The 24,523-nt window shown below is 46.6% G+C and overlaps 1 protein-coding gene across 1 annotated transcript in view; it reads left to right on the top strand.

The window, feature by feature from the left end:
- FAM171A1 (family with sequence similarity 171 member A1) overlaps positions 1 to 24,523 on the top strand; it is a 126,933-nt gene that overhangs the window by 48,438 nt on the left and 53,972 nt on the right. The window contains exon 2 of the mRNA XM_032349494.1: positions 18,440 to 18,667. Coding sequence (XP_032205385.1) covers positions 18,440 to 18,667 — 228 coding nt within the window. The remainder of the gene's footprint in view (positions 1 to 18,439; positions 18,668 to 24,523) is intronic.

Raw genomic sequence — 24,523 nt, 5'->3', positions numbered from 1 at the left:
GGTGACTCAGTCAGTTAAGCATCTGACTCTTGAGTTCAGCTCAGGTCATGACCTCAGAGTCCTGAGATCGAGCCCTGCCTCGGGCTCTGTGCTGAGCTCGGACCCTGCTTGAGATGTTCTCTCCCTCCCTCTGCCACCCCTGCTCCTGCTTTCTCTCTCTCTCACTCTCTTTCTCTCTCTCTAAATAAGCTCTAAATACTGGTTGGTTTTGGAAAGGAGGCATCACAATATTGGAAGAATAAATCCATGTTTTTGTGGTGGTGGATGTTTTTGTGGGGGTGGAGTTCTTCCTCCGATCACCGTCTACTTTAAGACAAACCCCTAACTCTGTAAACCTGTGTATGGCCTCTTGGCTCAGGCTTTTTAGAACCTGGTATGTGCTCTGCCAAGGTGGTGGGTTCAGTCCTCATGGCCCATGCACATGGCATCCGAGTGCCGCAAGCCAGTGAGTGGGAGGTGTTTGGATTTGTGTTGATTCACAGCTTCCGGAAAAATAAGTCAAAGTATTTGCCCTGTTGAGGATATGTGGGTGGTGTCCTCCTTAGGCTGCTGGGTCAGCACATGGAAGCAGGAAGTAAGAGCACTCAATAGGGACCATCTCCCCGGTGCCCTAGATTCAAGTATAAGTCTGTACCCAGAAAATGTCACAACCCAAAGTCCTGAAAAGATCCCGAAATCACTCCAACAAAACGACTGTGGCATGATGAAAAGCCTTGTTCTGGGAAGCTTGACTTGGCAAAAGTATTGGCCATGATGGATGTTTGCTGAATTTAGATCCGATGAGAAAGTGGCTATGACCTAATTGAAAAGAATGGAATCCAGAAGCAATTGCCGGTTCTGTGTGTACACACGGCGGTGTTTGGGATGCAGTTTCTGCCACTGCCCTCATTTCCATTGCGGGGTCACCCTTGAGAGCCTTCACCCAAAGTTGGATGGTCTTGGCCGCCAGCTTCAAAAGAACACTTCATTCTAAAAGAGCTAAATAAATTACTCTGAATTTACTGATCTCAATGACAGGGTGATTTAAACATTTTCTTCTCTGCATGTTTTCAGTATTTTCGTGTGACTTTCTCAAAGGAGTACCAGAAACACTCGGCCTGTCGTAGCCTCCCTGAAACACCTGACCTGAAATCCGTAACTTAAAATCATTATGATTCCAGTGATTTGCACAGATGTGTGAAGATGGGAACCAGCCCCGGCAAGAACTGTGCAGTCACCTTAAGCTCTAAAGCGATGCCCGTCATGCCCCGTCTCCTTCCCCGGGGGCCTTGTTCTGCCTGCAGGTTCTTTTGCGGGTTTGTGTCCACACTGTCAGACCTTAGTGATACTTCCGTACTTTTTTCACTATCCTTAGTGATACTTGGGTACTTTTTCCCCTGGGAGCCTCTGCCGGGGCCTCTCCTCTCCTGTGTTGACAAGGGTTCAGTTCACACTCAAGTTCACCCTCCTTCTTGTTTCTGTCCCCAGCGTCCTGCCCTCGCCCGTGTGCACCAGCAAGCCCCTCTCTGTGATCTCAGGGACTGGCCTTCCACAGAGTCTCCTCATTCTCCCTTCCACCTCCAGTCCCCCTTTGCGGCAGTCCGTTCTGCAACTTGTTGTAGGAGCCACTCTTCAACTGAACTCTTCCGCGAACCTCTGCTTTTGTAAGTCTGTGGCTTCTCCCTCTTCGCCCTGAGTGAACTCAACAGCTGTCAGAGGGACCCTGGAGCTTCATGGGGCCCAATATGGAGTCCTCTCCCTTGCCTCCCTGACAAGTCAGCGCCTCCCCTCACTGCTGCAGTGGGCCTGTCATTGACAACGTGCTGCTTACTGGTGCAGCCGAGACTTTTACCAAGATCCTGCTCAAGGCAAGTGTAACTGGAACTCTGCTCATGACTTGTATTCAGCCAGAAAATCCTTGCGCCATCTACTATTGTAAAACATAGATTGTAGCAGTGCTAGGATGGCTCAGTCAGTTGAGCATCTGACTCTTGGTTTCAGCTCAGGTCATGATCTCATGCGTCATGAGATCAAGCCTCGGAGTCTAGCTTCATGCTCAGTGGGGAGTCGACTTGAAGATTCTCTCACTCTGCCCCCTCTCCTGTTCTCTCTCTCTCTCAAAAAAATAAATCTTTTAAACCAACAAGCATGGATTATATATTATTCTTCAGGTATGGTGAGATCAGGAGATGATTGCCATTGCAAAGATAATCTGTTATCCTCCAGTTCCCAAGAGGAAGGGACACAGCATGACATTGTCAGGGTTCCCGTGGGGAGGCAGCAGGTCGGTCGGGAGTGAGGGTGAATGTGGGCAAGAGCCTTCTCATGGTTTTCTAGGGAGGGAATGAGTGAGGCAGGGCCAGAAGAGGCTAGTTTGAATACTTTCAGCGGCCTGTGGGGTCGAAGGACTGTCCCTGGTTGCCTGATATCTGGCCCTAGGGTCAGTAGGGCAGGTGGATAATGGCCTACAGTGTGAGAGCCCCGTAAGGGAGGAGGTTGAGGGTGTGGACTCTGGATGGGTTAGTCTGCATATGAAGGTGAGCTCTCTAGCTAGCCCTGGGACAGGTGGTCCCTGCAAGACCAGCCAGACCTTAGTTAAGATGTCAAAGCCTGAAACACCTACTCATCCTTGCACTCCTATCTCAGTTACAAGGTGGACATGTGACCGTGAATGAGAACCTCAGTCCTCGTCTGTGAAGTGAAGGGTTAAAAATTAGAGCACAGTCAAGAGCTTTCTGTTTGATCTTCGTGGGGATGAAGCCTCTGACACCTCCCAGTACTCCCCCAATTCCTAGGTTCTTTTGGTTCAGATTCCCAGGGGGAAGGTGCACTAACTAGAATTCTCTCCCTGACTAATGGGCAGGGAAGGCCGGTCAGCTGCTGGCCACCCTGAAGCTTCATTATAACCTTTTTCATACGGGGACTTTCTGCCTTCAGTCATATTCCTAACTCCTCGGGCCAACAGGCTGTCTTTGGGTTGTAATCATTGGCCCTCCCACTCCAGTAACTTGAATTCTTGATCTGAGCCAAGTGATTGTTCAGTGAGTAGATGTGTGTGACCCATGTGACAGGTGACATTTAATATTGCCTTTGTGAAGAAGAGCTAATAATAGCATTGGCTTCCTAGTATAAGACAGAATATGGCAGACTTTCTGTTCTGAAGCTTGGAAAAATAAATCTCCATTTTATGTTGCAGAATTATTAATCGAGTTGGCAGTGGGGAGGAGTGTGGAGTTCCTACTCTTCAAATCCCACACAGAGGGTTTTTCTAAATCCTTCTATTGACATTGATGCCCATATATGAGCTATAAAGGCTAGAAAGTGAAATGTTAATCCATTTGGCACAAATTAAGAACCATTCTACTAACTTAAACTGTGTGGAAAATATTGTGTGTTGGTGCTCACTATGGAAAAAAATCCCAAGGACCAGTACTTTGCTGTTCAGAAGAGTCAGGTTTTTTTTTTTCCCCCTCAGACGGAGCTGGAAATTTAGGTCGGTCCTGTGAAGTTTCAAATATCCTAGACAACACATGTAAAATGTATTTTGTAAATATTGGTATAATCAGAATGTTGTCTGTAACATGTGGAAGTGAGCATAGTTTACAGCGCTGTGTCATTAATACAGAATTTATTCAAATGTGTGAGAAGCCAGACAGAGTATTTCACTAAACAAATGTACACTTTCAAATGTTAAATGGATAGCAGCTAATTAGCATAGAATTTTAATTCTATTTGTCATTATTGCTCATGATGACCTAAGTGTGACTTTTCAACTCTTACACTTTAAAAGGGAACACAAATGATCAGTGCTTTAAAACAAACAGAACACACATTAACACTTGGCGTGGAAAACCCACAGACTCTGCAGCTTCTCCCTGTTTTCCTGTGGGAGAGGCTGGGCCGTGTGGAACATACTGGAGTGGAATGATTGTGTTAAACCAGTGGAGCAGAGTGGCTGGTAGGGGGACAGGTCCGATAGGAGGAGTGGGAGAGGTTAGAATCTGCCAAGAGAAAAGGTCAGCCTGGATCATCCCTGATAGAGGGCTATTTTAGAATTTGAGAGGCTCCTGGGTGGCTCAGTCGGTTAAGTGTCCGTCCAACTCTTGCTTTCAGCTCAGGTCATGATCTCGGCCTCGTGGGCTCCTTGCTTAACAGGGGAGTCTGCTTGAGATTCTCTCTCTCCCTCTCCTCCTCCCCTTGCTCGTGCATGTGCGTGCACGTGGGCGCTCTCTCTCTAAATAAATAAATCTTTAAAAAAAAAAGAAAAAAGGATTCGGAGCTCCACTGATTTTAAAAAAAAAAAAACTTCAGGGTGCCTGGGTGGCTCAGTGGGTTAAGCCTCTGCCTTTGGCTCAGGTCATGATCTCAGGGTCCTGGAATCGAGTCCCGCATCAGGCTTTCTGCTTGGCAGGGAGCCGGCTTCCTCTTTTTTCTCTCTGCCTGCCTCTCTGCCTACTTGTGATCTCTGTCTGTCAAATAAATAAATAAAATCTTAAAAAAAAAAAAAAAAAAAAAAACCTTCATAAGCCAAAAAGCATTCCCCCAAACTTGGGACTGTCTTATCTCTTGTTTTTTCCTCTGACTCTCCTGGTCCTTCTCCCAGGACCCTCACCCACTCCTTTCCTGTCTCAGTGCCTTCATAAATCAGGGACTTCCCTGGACTTCCCTGTAAAGACAGGCTGTCCAGACTGTGAAGCGTCCACATTCTGCCCTGCCTGTGAGCTAAGAAGGCTGCCTCCCATGGCTTGACAGATGTAGGTCGAAGACATGACACTTGTGGGTCAGAGACGAAGGACTGTTTATCCTTCGCAGCAGTTGCAACAGCCAGAGTATCGATGTGCTTGCCCCAGTTTCCTGAACCCCGTTTCCCATAGGGCTGGATGATACCTGCACACGCAGTGGGATACATTACAGAAGCTGAGGGAACCCAAAGGGCATGCCTGTCCCTCGCTTGGAGGAAGACACCTCTATCTTGCATGGCCACTCACTACACGTCCGTGAGGTTATAGTCCAGAACAAAGAGTAGTCTGTGCCGTACAAGATGTGCAGAAATACAAGAGACCTGGGTAGAGCTCTCTCCTAGCGGTGGCAGTCCCTTGTGCCCTCGGGACTTGGTGGGGGCTGGATATGGAAGAGGAGGAAGAATCTTCCATGAACCTTTTCAGGAAGGCTTTTGTGAACTGTCTAAAAGTCCTTGGTGATCCTCATATATGAGTCAGATGTTGGGAAACAGTTACAGAAATGACCATTATTAAACCCTCATTGTGTGCTGTGTCATAGACTAAGCACTTTACTGTATCAGTTCAGCCCTGGGAGGTGATTGTGGGGGGCGCACACTCCTTTTTTACAGAGGAGAAAACTAATGAAGAGCATTAAGGAGTCAGTGGGGAGATGAGACTCAAATCCAGGTTGTTGGAGTTCTCAGCCCTGTGCTCTGAAAAGCACAGTGTCTTCCTTTTTTAAATTTCTCTTTCATTGAGAGACTTGGAGGTGGAGTGAGGGGAAGCCTAGAGGTTTTGTTTCACCAAATGAAGTTAGGGGAATGCAAGCCAGGAGGCAAGGAACGAGCTCGCGCTAGCAGACGCCTTCGGGACACCATCGCCAGTCCTCCCGCAAATCCTACAAGGTCTTCAAGGCAGTCGATATCCCTGTCCTATGGATGAAGACTTGGAGGCTCAAGGAGGCTGTGGGCTTGATTGGGACCACACAGCCCCTGAGGAAGGAGCCTGAAGCCAGCCATGCACGCTGTGGCTGTGAGACATGCCTTCTGTAACGTTCGACATCAGTCCTGGACATTCCCATCAAGGAACTTAAATCGCCCTGAGATATTTAAGCTTCTTTCTGAAACAGAAAAGAGCATTTTAATAATAAGTTCACTGAGCTTGTTAACTGTCTCCATTCCCTTGGAAAGATAAGCACATATGGGTAATTTAATCATTGCATTGACTAAAGCAGCTGCTTCTGGGACCTTTATCTTTCTTTCATAGAAGTTCAAGTGCCGGGGAGCCTCACACACTTGGGCTATTCACAGCCTTCCAGCAGGGCTCTTCAGCTTGCATTTTTTGCCCCTTTTTTCAATTCTAAAAGTAATTAATGAGTCCGTTTCTTCACCACTAGCTCCCACTTAGCACTTCTGAACTGTTCTCTTCCTAGAGAAATGACTTGCGAAAAAAAAACCAAAAAACAAAACCCTTCTTAATCGTAAACATCTATAGACTTCTTTATTCAAAATAAATGTCATGTCATTTTGCTCTCAACCTAGTCCTAGACAAAAACTATGAAAAATGTATATCCATAGATATAAGGAGATCTGGAGATCTGGAAATACACATATGCATATACACATACAGAGGTTTTCCTCCATCAGGTTTCCTTGGCAACCAGCCACTAGCATCTTCCAGCAGATCTTTAAAGCTTGGCTAAGGTGTGTATGTTAATTTTATAGCCATGCTTAATATCGCTCATTAGCTCACAGTTCCCAGATTCTTCCAGACTCTCCTGAGCGGATTTTGTGCCTTTGTGAAAATTCTAAAAACGCCAACAGAACAGAAGCGTTTTAAAGTGGTTGGTTCCAGTGATTTCCTTACAAACATTTGTGAGTCCTCTTGTCCCCAGAATGTTACATTGTCATAATTCTCTTGTTCACTTTGGAAGGATGCTCTGTGAGCTCATACAGGCATTGGCCATATTTACATCGGATGTAAATGTCAGAATCATCGCGTACTTTCCCATATCTGACTAAAAGGAGAATATTGTTAGGCTTTTACATATGCATTGATTTCTATGGAAGGTCAGTAGAGTTGGAGCCACGGCTTTGTTAAAAGCTATTTTTAGCACTATCTCGGTGTTCAGGAACTGTTTCAGTTCTTATGTCTTCTGAACAGGTGGAGCATCTTTCATTCTATGCTGGTTTGAATTTTTTTGGAGACATTTTCCCCAAGGTAACTATCGTACCTTCATGTACCTTCATGTAGTACTTTAAAGCTACGTCTGAGCAATTCCTGCTACCATGTAAGAGGTTTGGGATTGTGTCTGTTTAATTTATTGTCAGATAACTCTTTTAGGTGGGATCATAGGAACAGTCTGAAATGATTGTGCTTGAGAATACTTGGTTAGGTATGTAAGGTGTTTGGTTGAATCAGGTCAATCTAGCATTAGTTTCTAAATTATCCTGGGATGTTTACCCAAATAACCCGTTGACCAGTCACGAGAATGTGGTCCCTTTTTAGTTGCTTTTATAATGTAACACACACATGAAACCAGCCCCAGAAACTTCATTTTGTACTGGGTGCAATTACAGAATGACTTTTGCCATTTAACTTAGTGGTAAATGGAGAGACCTAACAGGATGCTTATCCAGTCTACTAAAGTAAGTTGCTGGTATTCGAGTGTTACTACATTTTCTACTTCCATTATAGACTGTTTCAGGTTGGGGGAAGGAGCCATCCTGTTGTTTAAAAAAAAAAGAAAGAAAGAAAGAAAGAAAATCAGGGCTGCCTGCGCGGCTCAGTTGGTTAAGCAACTGCCTCGGCTCAGGTCATGATCCCGGAATCCCAGGATCAAGTTCCACATCAGGCTCCCAGCTTCATGGGGAGTCTGCTTCTCCTTCTGACCTTCTCGCCTCTGATTCTCTCTCTCTCTCTCCAATAAATAAATAAAATCTTTAAAAACAAAACAAAACAAAAAACAAAAAAAATAGAAAATCAGTGTCATACACAGATACATCATGTATTCTTTCTATATATCATGGCTTCATTAACTGCTGCTTTCATGAATGTTTATTGTGTATTTCAACATTCTTCGCAACTTGGTGATGTTGGGTAGAAAATTGTTAATGGAATGATCATCGGTTTGACCCTCATGCATATTTCTTATGAGGGGGAAATCCATTGATTTATGGCCCAGAGAGATCCCGGCAGCCCTGCCAGGACGGAAGTAAGATACGTAACATCTGTAACATAAGTAACGTCTGTTCCATAGAGGTTCAGACAGATGTAGGGGTCGGGGGCAGGGAGTGGTAAGAACATACGTTGTGTGCAGACAGAGCACGTCCCCTGCAGAGGTGGGCAGCCAGCAGAAGCCGCTCATGGAAACAGCCCAGATCTCTCCTTATTACACCAGCCGGAAGCTGTAACTGTCGAGTTGACCTTGTAGCGGACTTTTCATGATGTTCAGAGCACAAGTCAGTTGCCAGAGATTGTAATACACCAAAAGGCACAAAATGGGATCCTAACTTCCCTGGCTGGGCTGCAGCAGCAAATGTACCTTTTCCATGCATTTTCAACTGAACAGAAATTCAAGTGAAAATACAGAGATCACAATCCTCCACTGATAATTAAGGGACACACTTGCAAGGAAAACCTCCTGAAATGGGGGAGGAATTCTGTATCAGATATTGTGACCACAGATTAATAGAGAGGACTCAGGGCGGCTTCTGATTCAGTCAGGAGCAAAAGTGTCTTCAGAACAGCATGGCTCCTGACGGGACAGTCAGTTGGACCAGGAGGGAGGGACCAGTGCCCAGCAGATCTGTCCCTCTGAAGTATGCCTGCATTGTCCTTTCTCCTCTGGGGACAGAAGTGCTGGTCTTTGCAGAAGAATAAGGAATATTACTTTTATAATTAAGTACACACAAGGCTTGCCAAATGCTTAAAATGCAGCTGAAATTGGCCATACGGGAGTCCTGGGATACACAATTGTAGCAGATTTTTATTGTCCTACATATTATATATATATGTATTAGATATTATATATACTATGGCATATAACATATAACATCTGTTACATATATATGTGTACTATATATGAATAATATATATATAACATATAACACAATATATAAGATATAAATAAAATATATGTATCAACATATAATTATGTATAACTAATGTAGTATAAGTTAATATAGGTTATGTATATCATACAATATGTGATATATATAAATCTCTAAAATATATATATAATTTTGTTGAAAGACATTCATTAGATTTTGAGAGCAAATAAAATCGAATAATAAGGTGCATATGTACTAGGTGAAACTGGAGAAAATACAAGAAAACTCTAGTACAAAGTACTTTCTAATTTTGCCAGATTACAAAGTAAAACAAACCTTTCATTTTTATAAAATACATACAGCAGATGGCAAGTTTCCTCTTCACACTCAGATGTGCCTGTAATTGCTGCATAAAGACAGGGAAATTCCATGAGTCCCCCAATACTGTAAAATTGTCACCACCGAGTAACATGGGGCAAAGTGTCCTAGAGCAGAGGTCTGGTAGCGTTTTAAAAATAAGTTCCTGTTTGGAAAACGTTTTTCAATGATGGGGTCCTTTTTTATTGTTTTATGTAAGACATAAAAAGCCATCATAACTCCTTTAATTTTCCACGAAGTCTAACTAATCATAGTGCTGGCAGCTCAAGATTCCTTCTCCACTGCTTGGCCGGGGGTGAGGCAGCCGCAGGGGCTCCAGGCAACTTGGGATAGATGCCTCTGCTTGGTCTGCTGCCGGAAAAGGACCTCCCCTTAGCGGAGCCCCTCTGGCCAGCCTGGCAAATGCTGCATTTCCAACCGGGTGGGTTGCTGTGGAAACCAGCAGCTCTAAAAACCAAAAGGAAAGGAAAAATTAAAAATCCCAGAATAAAGACTAATTTGAGGGGATATAAAAGGGAATGAAACACAGCCACAGGGAGCCAAAAACTTCATAGAAACAAAACCAAAATGGAACGAAAAAAGATGGCGCCCCCGAACTTCACTCTCCCTTCCCAGATGGAGCCGGAGTTGGCGAGAGCCCGGGCAGGTGGAAGGTGAGAGGCGCAGGCTGTTCAGGGAGCAGGTGAGCCTCATCTCCCAGCTCTGTCCCCAGCAAAAACCACAGAGGACTTCCCATCTGGAGTAGGACAGAGGACATGGGAGCATGTGACAGAGACTTGAGATGTTGGGCCTGGAGTTTGGATGAGAGATTATGAACTAATGTGTTCTGTCACTTGCAGGAAAGTAACTCAAGGCATAAAGTCTTTGAAGAAGACACGGGAGAGAGAGAAACAAGGCCCCCCAGGGTTGGCGGGCAGTGTGTGACCCTGACCAGGCTTCCTCCTGAGCCAGCACAGTGTACACCATCTGCCCGGCCTCTTGCCCCTACCACTATGTTTGCTCTCAACTTGCTGCCGAACTGGTGGCTTCTCTGAAGCCAGCAATCGGAAACAGCCTTGTTGCCTTTCATTCTAAATCTGTGGCAGAAGAAAGGAAATGACTAAAAGATAATGTTTCGTTTTCTACCCACAAAGCAGATGTTCTTTGTACTACTTCACATGGACTAGCTTGTGCCCACAGAGCCAAACTCTGTGTTTGCCAAGAGCAAAGGAGCCCTGAATCATGGCGGAGGGAGAATTTGAGGAGCTGTTGCTTCCTTCTCGCTGCTTTCACTGGCTGGTGAAAATTTGAGGGGAATGCTCTAGAGGCGGTGGCTGAATCTGTGATCCCGAAATAATTCGCTGAGTAAGAGTGTGTAACGAGAAGAGACCTGAGCCCACATTCCGGGGAGGGGGGCTCCACCCACTTCAAGCAAACAGAATGAGAACACAGGATGGGTATTATGTTAGTCAGGGCTCTCCAGAGAGACAGAATCAATAGGATGTATGTTTATGTAGAACGAGAGCTATTATACAGAAATGACTCATGTGATTGTGGCGGCAGACAAACCCCAAGATCTATAGCCTGATTCAGCAGGCTGGAGAACCAGAAGAGCCGAGAGTATAGTCTTGGTCCAAAGCCTGAGACCTGAGGCCCAGGCAGAGTTGGTATTTCACCTTCAGAAAGCAGGAAAAGCCAATGTCCCAGTTCACAGGCTGTCAGGCGGAAAGAACTTGTGGGGAGGGTCAGCCTTTTTGTTCTATTCAGCCCTTCAACTGTTGGGTAAGGCCCACCACATCAAGGAACGCAATCTGTTTTACTCAGTCTAATGTAAATGTTAATCTCATCCCGGAAACACTGATATAGAAGCACCCAGAATAATGATGACCAAGTATCTGGGTACCCCGTGGCCCAGTGAAGTAGATGCATAAAATTAATGATCACACATACTGAGAAGTTAAGCTAGAGTGTGGAGGAGACCCTGACGGGTGCAGCTCCAAGAAGACGGTCCTCAGCCACATGGTGTCATGCTAGGACAGTCCAGAAGTGAGGAGTACAGACACCATGACCCGCCCTAGCTAGTTTAACCAGACAAGACATCAGTCTGGCTTTCAGGGAGCTCACAGAAGTTCTTGGAGGATGGGGCTCGAAATCAGAACAGTGCCCAAGCCATAGGGCCAGACTGAGCCAGGGACGTCCTGTCTCCCTCCTGCACTGAGACAGGGCGGCTTGCACTGCTCGCCCCAAACCAGTTGCATTCTCCTTCGGTCAGAAAAAGCACCTGCTTTTTTATGCTGCTGTATTCTAACGCAGAACCCAGAGAGAGGATAGCAGATTTGCAGAGTCCAAGTCCATTCCTCCTCCTCAGCTACCAGGGAGGATGAGAAACCAAAATTTCCGGCATGTCCTTGAGGCCGCATGAATGATGTAGGAGCACAGTCGAGAGGGGAAGGCTGTTCAGGAGATGCTGATCATCTTCCCACACTATCCTTCCAGCCTCCCTTCAATTCCCAGCTCTTCTGGAAGCATCCCACACTGAACTCCATAAACCATAAGCATCGGGACCGGTATTCATGCAGGACTTGCCTGTTCCAGTTAACGGGACGGTCACAGGCACCCCCCTTTGTAAGTCTTCTCCTGTCACCCCCACATCACCTCTCCCTCTACAGACCTTTGAGATCTTTTTTCTTTGTTTTTGTTTATAAACTCCAGACCTCATTAATCTCTTCTTTGCTATATTTTTTTTTCTTTGCTATATTTTTTACTCTTTGTTACCCAGTTCCATCCTTTTTGCTCTCTGTCATGTGAGTTGGTCTGTTGGTTTTACCTCCCCCACTGCCCCGAAAACCCTAAACTTTGTAAAAACAGGACTCATATCTTTTTTCTTCTTTTTTGCTCCCCCATAGTACCTGATGTCATGCTAAGTGTACTGTAAATATTTTCTCGTTATTACAGTTCATTAGCTATCTGAATTAATGTTTTTCAAATGAATTTCAGTAGTGTCTATTGAAAACAACCATGAATAGGAAATAAATGGAACAACCAAAAACCACCCAGAGCTATTTAGGCCATGTACCTGATGATATCTAGAAATGCCCATTAGTTTTAGGGATTCATTCAGCAGACTAATTGAGTGCCTCCTCTATACCAAACATTATTGTCTGTGCTTGGAAAACATGAATGAAGAAGAAAAAAAAGAAACAGACAAAATAGCTGTCTCAAAGCTCACATTCTAGAGGAGTCAGACAGTTAATAAACATGTAAGTTATAAACATTGTAGAACTGATGAGGGTTGTATATAGAAGAAGAAGTAGAAGCAGAGCAGGATAGTATCAGAAGCACATGGTGGTGTGGGGATTGGCATTTTGGGTAGGACGGTCAGAACCGTGAAGAGAAAAAATTGCTTTAGACAAGCAGAGAAAAACTGAATTTTTGTTGAATATGAAATAATGTAAAGAATCTGTTCCATAAATTGGGTATGATAATGACAGTTTACCAACTGAGCCACCGAGGCACCCCAAGTCTTTATCTGTTGTAAACTGAAGTATTTATGGGGAAATAATGTGAACTAATACAATTGGGATCCGCCTCAGAATTTTCCCGCAAAAAAGCAAGGAGAGAAGGAGGGAGGGAAGAAACGTTGAGTCAGGGGAGAACAGGCGGAAGGAGAATGGTAGAAAGTTGGTGTTTGAGACTCGACTGGTGCAGAGGGTTTGCTCATACTATTCTTCCTGTTTGTATAGGTGTTCTAAAATTTCCATAATAAAAGTTACATAAGACAGATGAATCATTGAACTCTACCTCTGAAACTAATAATACAATCTATATTAATTCATTGGTAAAATTTTTTTTTAATTATATATGTTTTTTTAATTTTTAAAAAGTTAGAAAAAAGAACTGGTGGTTAGTAAAGTCACTCAAGAGGTGACTGTTTTTTGTTTTTTTTTTAGAGGGAGAGCAATCGAGTGGCGGGAGGGGCAGAGGGAGAGGGAGAGAGAGAATCTTAAGCAGATTCCCCGCTGAGCATGGACCCTGTCCTGGGGCTGGATCCCATGACCCTGAGATCGTGACCTGAGCTGAAACTAAGAGTCGGATGCTCAATCGACTAAGCCACCTGGGTGCCCCAGAAGGTGACATTTAAGCCGACAGGGAGGAGAGAGATACACAGACGGGTGTTGGGGAAAAGTGTGGCATGCAAATGTTTGGTACAAAGCACATTCCCAGAACCCTGGCCTCTGCCTTATTCCTTGAATGGGGGAAGGTGTAGGAAGTGGGGGCAGGCAGATACTTGGGGGAGGGGCTGGACAGAGAACACAGAACCTTTCAGGTCACTGTAAGGACTTCAAGTGCAGGTCAGACCCATTAGGGCTTCAGAGGCATGCTCAGATGTATTTTCTTCATCGAACCGTTCAGGTACCTGCATTTCTTTGCTCAGGTCCTGAGATGAGAGTTTGTAGTACTTGCTCAGTGCTATCCAGTAGAATTTTCTGTGTTGCTGGAAATGGTCTCTCTCTGCTGGTCACTCTGGGAGCCCCTAGCCGCAGGTGGCCTCGGAGTACTGGAAATGTGCCTAGTGTGATCCAGGAGTTCTGTTTCTTATTTAATCTTATTTTGATTAATTTAAACTGAAATTTAGATGCCCACCTGTGGCAGGTGGCCCCCATCTTGGACAACACAATGTGAGGATGGTTGGTTGCCCTCCAGCATTTCCCTCCACACTGGTTATTACTCAGTTCCAACAACTAAGTCATTCTCACCTCGGGACATTTGCCCCTGTGCCTGGTTGGTTCCTGTGTGTCCTTCAGGCCTGAGCTTATATGACACCTCCTCCAGAGGCCTTCCCTGAACTCCCTGTTGGGGGTAGGTTCCCGCTCCTGATGGTGTCCTCAGTTCATAATTATACTTGGTATTTACTTATTATCTAAAGCCAGAATTTCCTCAGCGTCAGGGGTTTGATCCTCTTGTCTCCCCGCGTAGTGGGCCTGCAGCAAACACTGAAGTGGAAACAGAGAAGCAGCGGCAGTGTGCACAGTTTGGGGGATGGAGACGAGGGGCCTCTAGCCCAGTTTGGGTGGGGGGTTGCTGAGTTAGGAGCAGTTTCTCAAACCTGAAGGTGGCCTTTCAGAAGATGAATAGAAATAAGGAACATGAAAGTCATGTTGTAGAAGGGCCTTTCCTACAAAGATCAGAAGCCACCGCAGAAAGGAGGAATAAGGAACGCACGGGGTGGCGTCTGCGGGCCTGTGGGCAGTAACGTGCAGATGGAAGGGATCCTGATTGTGGAGGACCTCAGGTGCCTTGAAGTGTATCCTGTAGGTCAGGGGCAGCAGATTTTATTTTAAGAGCCAAAAGTAAATGGTTCAGACTTTACAAGCCCTGAGATCAAAGCTTCAGAACTCCACTACTGAAAGGCAAAAACAGCCTTAGACAATATGCAAACGACTGTGGCTGTGTTCTAATAAAACTTTCTTTATGACCACACATTCAAACTCCAGATAATTCTCATGGGACATGAACTATTCTTTTGATTTTTTTTTTTCAACCATTTAAAGAGTAGAAACCATACTTAGGGGGCGCTTAGGTGGCTCAGTGGGTTAAAGCCTCTGCCTTCAGCTCAGGTCATGATTCCAGGGTCCTGGGATCGAGTCCCACATCAAGCTCTCTGCTCAGCAGGCAGCCTGCTTTCCTTCCTCTCTCTCTGCCTGCCTCTCTGCCTCCTTGTGATCTCTGTCTGTCAAATAAATAAATAAATTTAAAAAAAAAAAAAAGAAAATGAAAAGAAACCATTCTTAGCTCACGGACCGTTCAAAAATGAGCCACTGGCCTCATTTGTTACCGGCCGTGTTTGGTGGGAGACATTAAAGGGTTGGGAGGGGGACAGGAAGTGGTCACATCAGGATGCCAGCTAGCTCCCTCTGGCTTCGGTGGGATCTCAGGGGCAGGTGTGAAGACAGTGGTGGTTTCTGTGAGGAGGCTGGGCTGCCGTCAGGGTAGGCGATGGTGGGCTCTGAAATAGGGCAACATTAACAAGGGTGGGAGAGAAAGGCCTGCCTTGTGACATACATTCTGCAGGCAAAATCAGTAAGAGCTTGGTGATGGATGTTCAGGGTGAGAAGTAAAAGAACAGTGCTCTCGCTCAGCAGAGTCCATCGGCTCTCACTGACGGGCAGCCAAACAGACTGCGTCTTCATGCATAATTAGTTTGGAGCCCTGTATACAGGGTCTTCCTTTACTCTGCAAAATGAGAGTAGTTTCAGTAAATAGTGCCTCCCCTAGTCCTAAGATTAGTCACTTGGTGGGAACAGTTTTTTTTTGCTGTTGAATGGATAACCTAATTCTAGATGTTACTCTAGAAAACCGATACCCCAGTGGTCTGTAATAATCATCTAACCGTACTGACATTTTCTCCCTTCCTGTCATTCCAAACAAAGTAGCTAAACGATCTCTTTCAAAGTATGTAATTGCAGAACGTAAACTAGGCTTCTGGTGTTAGAAGAAATTCCAGGAGTAAGAATCTAGGACATGAATTATAGTAAAACGCCTTTCACCGTTGATTCAAAAGTGCTTTGGCTTTTTCCAGATCTTTGCTGCTCTTGTGAAGCCGCAAACAGTGAAGAGAGAGCAGGAACCTTGTAATCCCAATTGTTGGTAAATGTTTCATTACCATAAAATTACATAAATTATCCCTGCAGTCCTACAAAGCTACCTTTCCACTTGCCCTGTTCTAGGGGATTTCTGCTGTGTGCGTATTAACAAACGCAGAGTTAATTTATGTTATAATTTCGGGTGCCACCTGGGGACACCAAGACTTGGGTTAAATAAGAAAACACGTAGGCAGTGTACATCCTGCAAATCTGCATTGAGGTAACCGATAAGATTGGAGCGGATTAACTCAGTGCCTTTTTGTAAGGCTGCATCCTCGCTTTTCATGATGTTGATTTTGTCCCTCTGTGGACGTTCGTTTTCTCCCTAAATCAAGTAGCCAAGTTCAGCTTCCTTAGCATTTATTTTTCTCTATGAGGTTTTGAGAGATTTGTTTGGTGCAAATCTCTAATACGTAGGTCTAGGGTTCTTTAGCTGTTCTTCATGGTTTGTCTGATCAAGAAATAGATCAGGTCGCTCAGTGGGGGAAAAAAATGGGTGGTTGGCTGAGATGTGCAGGATTCAGAAGGTTACATTAGGCAGTTGGCTGGTTAACCAAGGCAACCGTCCTTGAACCAAAAGGCGTTCTTCTCACTGTGGTTGCCCCAGCAGAGGAAGGGCCTTGGATGTAAAGTTGTTATTCCCCGAAGACGGATGCCTCGTCCCTGCACTTTGTTTTATGCCTTTCTCCCCTCCAGCGCCCTTCTCTGTGCCCCGTCCAGCACCCCCGGACGCCAGGACTGAGTGCTTAATGGTGACCGCTGCGTTTATGCTTGCTCTGTGAGGCACCGCACTCAGTGTTTCTACCTGCGTGTGGAACTATGTGTTGTTGTCACCTCCACTTTATAGAGGAGCAAACAGGCCTGGTGAGGAGAAGTACCTTGCCCTGGGCTCCTTGGCTAGAACTGGCTGAGGCTCAGATTCAGACCTAGTGGGAACTGCAGTAGGAGGGCTCTGGGGTTCATGCCCATGGGATCAGCTCTGCGGCACCTGCCTCCTTCCCCCTCCGTGTGATGTCCGGCCCTCCCCCGAGCCAGACCCCTGTGGTTCTGTAGACAGGAGCCTCCCTGGTCACCTGCAGGGTCTTTGCTTGTCCTTGTCCCCACCTGTCTATCCCAAGGCATCAGTAGGGCTTCCGATCTGAAGCAGCTCAAAGTCTATGGCAAGGAGTGTCCTGGTGGACTTATGTATGTCACTGGGCACCAGCCACTCCCTTCAAACCCTTCGTTCTGGAGCACCTGGCTGGCATCTTTTAGCTGACATCCGCCGTGATGCTGGAGTCTGGTCCACTTCATCCCTTCCTGGGTTCCTGGGAGGCCTCTTCGTGGACGCTCGGCGTCCAGTCTTGCCTCTTCCCCAGTCCATCCTTCCCCCTCGGCCAGAGGTTTCTATAACAAATTTAATTGCCACCCCCTTGTTTAAATTCTTTGTGACTTCCCATTGCTCTTGGGATCCAGAATGATCCTTTTAGGTTCCTTCTAAAGCCCTGAGTGGTCTGGCCCCTGCTCGCCTCTGCAGCCTTTCCCACACGGGGCCTCATGGCCCTCAGGCTGTCTGTCATCCGTCAGAACCTGTGTTTCTTCAAGAAGCATGGCTGTTCCCTTGCCTCTGAGCCTTTGTGCATGCCGTTCCTTCAGTGCCCCCTTCATGCCTGCACCAGACCTCTCCCAGCACCACGCGTGCCTGTCTCCTCACTTGTCTTCACCGCTGTGGTTCACGTGATTACAGTTCTAGGCACAGAGGAGCAGCTCAGTAAACATCCCTCGCATGAACAAATGAAAATTACTCATTCCTCTTTAGATTTTTAACATGAATTTGGACCTATATCCTGCCTTCATGAGCTGAGTTTGCCAGTATTACTGCCTCGACTTCATTTATCTTTTCAAATCTTTTTTTTTCCCCTTCCTGTAAGCTACTCTCTTCCCACTCTTCAGTTCCTCCTTTAAAGACATTTTGGGGGCGCCTGGGTGGCTCAGTGGGTTAAGCTGCTGCCTTCGGCTCAGGTCATGATCTCGGGGTCCTGGGATCGAGTCCCACATCGGGCTCTCTGCTCAGCAGGGAGCCTGCTTCCCTCTCTTTCTCTCTCTCTCTGCCTGCCTCTCCATCTACTTGTGATTTCTCTCTGTCAAATAAATAAATAAAATCTTAAAAAAAAAATAAAAAATAAAAAATAAAGACATTTTGGACCGCTTTTCGGTCTAGTCCTCCTGATGGCCAGCACAGCGATCCTGGGTAGCTCTCGTCCACACTCGGCAGGACTGTTGAAGACTCTGGGTGCAACTCTGACAGCCTGCAGGGGGTCCATCGGTAGCACCCCCCCACACACACTCCCTGTTTGGACCCTGTGTGCCAGCAGCGCTGGAAAGGATAAAAGAATACTGTGTTTGCACACAGTGTCTTAAAGGGATAGAATTCTCTCTGTTATTTGTTGGAGTGAGCACAGAGGAGCAAAGAGGAAGGCCGTTTGTGATGGGCAGGGTGGGTGGGTTGGTGGGGGGTAATCATGTAAAGTAAAAAAGAATCCCTAACAAGAAAATGTTCCCTGGTTCCAGCGATTCCCATTTTGCACGTGGCTCTAGGTTTGCTTCGCACACACCCCCTGCCCCAGTCCTGCCAGCTACAGCAGAACTGTTGTCGAGGTGGGCTGGGTAATAGTGGTTCTTCTTTGTTGCTTTCTCCTCCCTCCAGAGGTCACCCTGAAGGTCCACATCAGTGACGCCAGCACCCACCAGCCCATCCCAGATGCGCTCATCGAGATTTTCACCAACCAGGTGCCCATCGCCTCCGGCACGTCAGGAACAGATGGCGCGGCCTTCGTTAAGTTCCAGTATAAGCTTGGCAGTCAGCTGATCGTCACTGCCACGAAGCACGCCTATGTGCCAAACTCTGCGCCCTGGAAGCCCATCCGGTTACCCGGTAAGGCCGTTGGAACCTCTCCCTAAAGCAGAGCTCATGGTCCCGCCTAGTGCTGGAATCAGACACAGAAGCAGTTTTTAAGGTGGAAGGCAGATGATCAGGAAAATGGGGGTTTAGCCTCTGCTTTACTTGTGGGGGCTTTTTTTTTTTTTTAAGATTGTATTTATTTGTCAGAGAGAGAGCGCGCACGCATTCATGCACACAAGTTGGGGGGGCAGAGGGAGAGGGGGAAGCAGATTCCCTGCTGAGTAGGGAACCCCATGCAGGGCTTGATCCCAGGACCCCAGAATCATGACCTGAGTGGAAGGCAGATGCTTAACCGACTGAGGCCCCCAGGTACCCCTACCTTTGGGGGCTTGTTATGGGAAGGAAAGGTGGGGTCCTGTATGAAGCAGGCAGGGGCTCTCCCTCAGTTTCCACACACAACACACACAACACACACAACACACACAACAGAATCTGCCCATTTCCCCAGCATCCTCTTTTGTACCTTGTTGATTCTAACTAGCAGGATGACATTAGGGCAGGGCTCTGGAGCAGACCTCCATCGTTCTGCCTCATGGGGCCTGAGAGAACACTGGCCAGAGAGGCCGGGGGTGATGGGGACATAGTTTTTCTCCTCCCCCTTCTCACCTGCTAAGGGAAAACCCACTCCTATGTGTTTCTGCCGTACTCTTCCTCACTTCTGGTGCTTCTGACACCCAACGTGTGGGGTATTTTCCATACAGCAAGCAGTTCTCAAATGCTCTGTCACCTGCTGTGGGTCCTACACTTTAACTCGGTTCTGATACTATCTGTCTGGAGACAGCATTGGATCCCACAGGTGAAGGGCTCAGTCCATGACACCCCTCCCCCCCACCCCCACGTCAGACGCCTGTCACATGTCCACGTTGTCCCCTGGGCTTCTGACCCACCGGCTGTAAATCAGAGGTTCTCCATACCCCTCCTCGGGTTCAACTCATTGGCCAGAGTGGCTCACAGAACTCAGGGAAACAGTTGGTAAAAAACCAAAGTCAGCCAAGTAAATTTGAAAGTCTGTTTGGCTTTATTTAAGTGATTCATGAATCAGGCAGCACCCATCTCTCCAGCAGAGGGGAGCTTTAAGGAGTTGCACAAAAGGGGAGGTTTTTATAGGAATAAGGTGAGTTCTTAACAAAAGAAAAGACCTTTCAGGCAAGGTCATATTTCCTTAGGGGGGAAGGGCGGGGATCTTTCTAGGTGGGTCTGACCTCATCTTCTTTTGAGGGGGAACGGAGAGGGAGGGCCCATGTAACCAGGTACCTCCCTGATGCCAATCAAAAAAATTCCTGACTGAGACAGTTGACTGAATTTCTGGCGGAGGTTGAAAACACAGTCAGGATAGGTGAGGTATTAAGTTCCAGTTTGGTAATTTGGCCTAAGTGAGACCATTCTGGGCCTGTGGGGTTTTTCTGGTTTTTGTTTTGAACCCAGTTTACTGAGTAGATCACTGGTTTATTACAAAGGCTATTAAAGGGACAGCCAGGGGCACCTGGGTGACTCAGTGGGTTAAGCCTCTGCCTTCGGCTCAGGACATGATCTGGGTCCTGGGATCGGGCCCCGCATCAGGCTCTCTGCTTCCTCCTCTCTCTCTCTGCCTGCCTCTCTGCCTAGATGCAATCTCTGTCTGTCAAATAAATGAATAAAATCTTGAAAAATAAAAAAAATAAAGGGACAGCCAGAATGAAGGAGATCACACGGGCAAGGGCTGTAGGAAGGGGTGCAGCATCTCCATGCCTTTCCTTGGCAAACCACCCTCCCAGCATCTCCGTGTGTACACCTACCTAAAAGCTCTCTAACCTCACCCTGTTGGGTTTCTACCGAGGCTTCATGATAATCAGGACTGGTGAACTCATTGGCCATTGGTGACTGATGGCATCTCCAGCCCTTCTGCCCTGCCCACGGTCAAGGGAGTGGGGCTGGAATTTCCAACTTGCTTGGTTCTCTGGCTGACCAGCCCCCACCCTTAGGTTATCTAGAGGCTTTCCAGAAGTCTCCTCATCAGCTAAAGCTGCCTTGAAAGGGACGGGTTATAAATAACACAAGCCACCTTTATGGCTCTTATCACTTAGGAAATTCCATGGGTTTAGGAGCTCTGGTCCAGAAACAGGACCAAGACCAGATACGTATTTCTTATTATGAATCACAGTGTGAAGTTACCACTCACCACCTCACAGCGCTCATCTCCCACAGAGACAAGATGGTGCCTGACACAGATTTAGCCTGGGATGGGGTAGGTGGGGAGTTGACATGGCCCCCCCACTTCTGTCCCCTTACCTCCGGCTGCCACTAGCACCTGGACCACATTGTCTGTTGGCACCAGGATAAGGGACAAGGAGGGGCTGAGGGCTGGAGGGAGATGCTGCCAGGGTGGAGTTTGGAAACCGGCTGACCTGGTTCTGGTACCCAGTCTCTGCTTGAATGCCTCGAGCTTCCTTGCAGATCCCTGTAGGATGGAGCTAATATCACCTGGCAGAGTTGTTCTGACTAAAGTGCAGGGAACGTACATAAACAACCTTAAAGCACCTAAAACCTTAAAGCACCTAAAACACAGTTGGCAAAATACCAACGTGGGTGTTCATCTCTGTGCCACCGCGCCGCTGAACACAGCCCGTCAGAGCCCCCACTGCCTCTGGGGACACATGGAAGCCAAGTGTGGCTTTCTCTGCCTGTAAAGTCCCGGCTTCTACCCTCATTCACAAAAATTCTCTTTAGTTCAGTTTACATTTATTAATTACCTGTTACGGGCTAGGCACTGCCCTGGCCCCTGAGAATAGAGACCAAGAGACACAGAGCTTGTCTCCAGGGAGTTGTGTGGTTAGCTCCAAAGCCATTCCTGCCTAATGGGTCTGTTCCTGCATGCATATGTGTAGGGGATGCTGGAGGAGGAAAGTTCAGCCTAGGTGAGGGAATAGAGGCTTCCTGGGGCATGAGGGAGGGGCGCCGTGTCTGGAGGATGAATAGACATTAGCATTAGAAGGTGCTTGTAAGGGGCACCTGGGTAGCGCAGTCGGTTCAGCATCTGACTCTTGGTTTCAGCTCAGGTCCTGATCTCAGGGTCCTGGGATTGAGCCCCACATCAGGCTTTGTGCTAACTGTGGAAGTCTGCTAAAGTTTCTCGCTCTGTTCCTGTGCCCTGTACCCACCACCCCTGGTGGTTGCATTCTCTCTCTCTCTCTCTCTCTCTCTCATAAATAAATAAATAAATATTTTTTTATTATATTTTATATATTATATATTATATATATATATTATATATTATAAATAAATAAATCTTACGCCCCCCCCCCCAAAAGAAAGGTGCTTGTAAAAAAATATATATATACAGATTCCAGGACTCATCCATTCAGTCCGGGGACATTGAACCTGACGTCTGCAATTTAACAAGTAACTCCTCCCCACCTACCCCCGCACACTCCACTCACGAATGAAAGCATTTACTGATGTTGGGGACCCTGCTTTGTGAGCTACAGAAAGTGGATGTGATATAGGTACAACTGAGGAGATCTTCTAGAAAAATCTTAGAGAAAAGGGGATAAACCTGACAAATTATTTAGCAGACAAAATGCAGAATGCCTCCGGGAACAAGTGAGAGAGAGTAAAAGGCAAGGACAAAACAGAAGAAATGTAAGTGGAATCTTGGGTTTCTAGCTGGTGATAGAGCGGCTGGAACAGATGGACAGTGGGATTAGGAGACCCACCACTCACTCCATGGTTCCCTCAGGTTGACTCAGTTGATGCAGTGGGTTAAAAGAAGCCCCTTTCTTCTTCCCCACTCCCCTGTGCATCCTCTCCCCAGGCTTGAAGCTTAGACAGAGGTGAATGCAGGTGCTAGTGGAGGTGGGGGAGATGGTGGGGCAGGAATGAGTGTTGGGGGTCATCATTGATGATGAGTTTAGTGGAGAGGACGCTGGGTTTGAGCTGCCTCTGGGACACAGATGTGTTTAGCCTTGTAGTTTGAAATGATTTGAGGGCTCAAGGGGTTTGGAGGTAGAAACGTGGTTTTGGGGTCATTAGCCGTGTTGAGATAAGAACCATGAACTCATTGGCATTGTTGAGTTCAAAACCATGAACCCACCAAAGCATGGGGGGCAGACCTGGGACAGCACTCTGAGAAGGCCCACAAAACAGGAAGATGATATTTATTAGGTTATATATGAAGAAAATATTGGACTGCCTCCATTTTTCACACTGAAAAATCACTGGAAACAACCCAGGGAATTTCAAGTGGTAGCCGGACACCTTGACTCCACCTTTGCTGGGGGAGCTGCTACACACAGTATCAGTGTGTTCTATAAAGTCACCATGGACCCCAGGGGTAGTAGTCAGTACTGAGCCATGGATTTTAAGGGAGATGCAGGTTAGGGTCCTACGGGCTTCCTGTCATAACATTTTCATCGGCCAAACAATACATCACCTTGGTTTATGTGTGTTTGGGGGTGTTTAAAGACACATGATTTAGGGGCACCTGGGTGGCTCAGTTGTTTAAGTGTCTGCCTTCAGCTCAGGTCATGACCTCGGTTGGGGTCCTGGGAGATCTGGGATTGAGCCTGAATTGGGCTCCCTGCTCAGTGGGTGTTCTGCTTCTCCGTCTCCCTCTGCTCCAACCCCTGTTTGTGCTCTTTCTCCAATAAATAAATTTTAAAAACTTAAAAAAAAAAAAAAGACACATAATTTACTGCATACTGCTGGTTCATGGACATGGGACTCATGGCCCACAGCTTCATAACTCCTTGAACAAAGCTTATCTGACATATATGTTTCCCATAAGCACCTCCCAGCCGTCCTGCAGTTAGAGATGGCGGCCCTGGGCCTGGGGGCCATTTTAAACAGTGAAATCACCAAAGCAAGCACAGGAATGTGAAAAACTTGGCACGAAATAGATCGCCAGAGGATGCTTACAGTATGTGAGCCGAAAGGGAAAGGCAGAGCTTCCCCTTGTTTGACCTCCACTGGAAGCGCATGGTCCTGAGCCTCAAATTGTTGACTGCTCTGCTCTTTGCACATATAAAGCATCATGAGGATTGACTATGGGGTCACAGATGCACGTTAGCAGGGAGCCGCATTCGCAAACGCTGAAACCACGAATAATGGGGGTTCAGTGTACTGGAATTACATTTGTTTCAACTTCGTTAACATGATTATTTGAAGAAAAGCAACCATTTCCATAATACTCATTTTCTTAAATGAGTCAAAAAAATGGAAATGATGTGGTTTCGTTAGAAGGGCTTGGGGCTAGGCGTGAAGACCCCTGGGTTCTCACCCTGCCTGCCTCCCGCCATCCCCCACAAGGGGGCCCCTCCCGGCTCTCCAAGACCACATTTCTCATTTCTAAAACTAAATTAATTAGACTGAGTAATTTTCAAGGGTCCACCGAGGTCTTTGGTTATGTTTCTCTGCTTGCCTCGTTAATATAATAAAGATACTCTTAACTAGAATCTGACAGAAAAGGTGACCAAACCTCCTACTTGCCTATTGCGAAAGGCAGAGTAAGCTTGTTTCCATGCTTGCTTTTGGAGGTCAAGGTTATAGTGTTGGTACTGCAGACACCTGGGCAAGGAATAAAGAAAAGTTGGGACCCTCTCCCAAAACGTGGTGAAAATTCGAAACTACAAAATTCTTTCTTCACTACACTTGCACACACGGTTTCTTTGGCCTGTGCATTCTTCAGAGATTTGGGGATGGATTTCTGTTTTCCTTCTTGACAGTCTTTCCTGGGGAGCGTGTTGGTTCTGCCCTTGCAAGGAGGGAGGTGTAGATTGGAGGGGGGGGAAGCCCAGCATAAGGAGAGTAGCCCTTACCCTTGGTGAACAGCTAAAACAGATTTAGTTCTAGAAA

This window comes from Mustela erminea, chromosome 6 (genome assembly GCF_009829155.1).
Source record: "Mustela erminea isolate mMusErm1 chromosome 6, mMusErm1.Pri, whole genome shotgun sequence".
Classification (NCBI taxonomy): Eukaryota; Metazoa; Chordata; class Mammalia; order Carnivora; family Mustelidae; genus Mustela; species Mustela erminea.
This window is presented reverse-complemented; position numbering and strand designations above follow the sequence as displayed.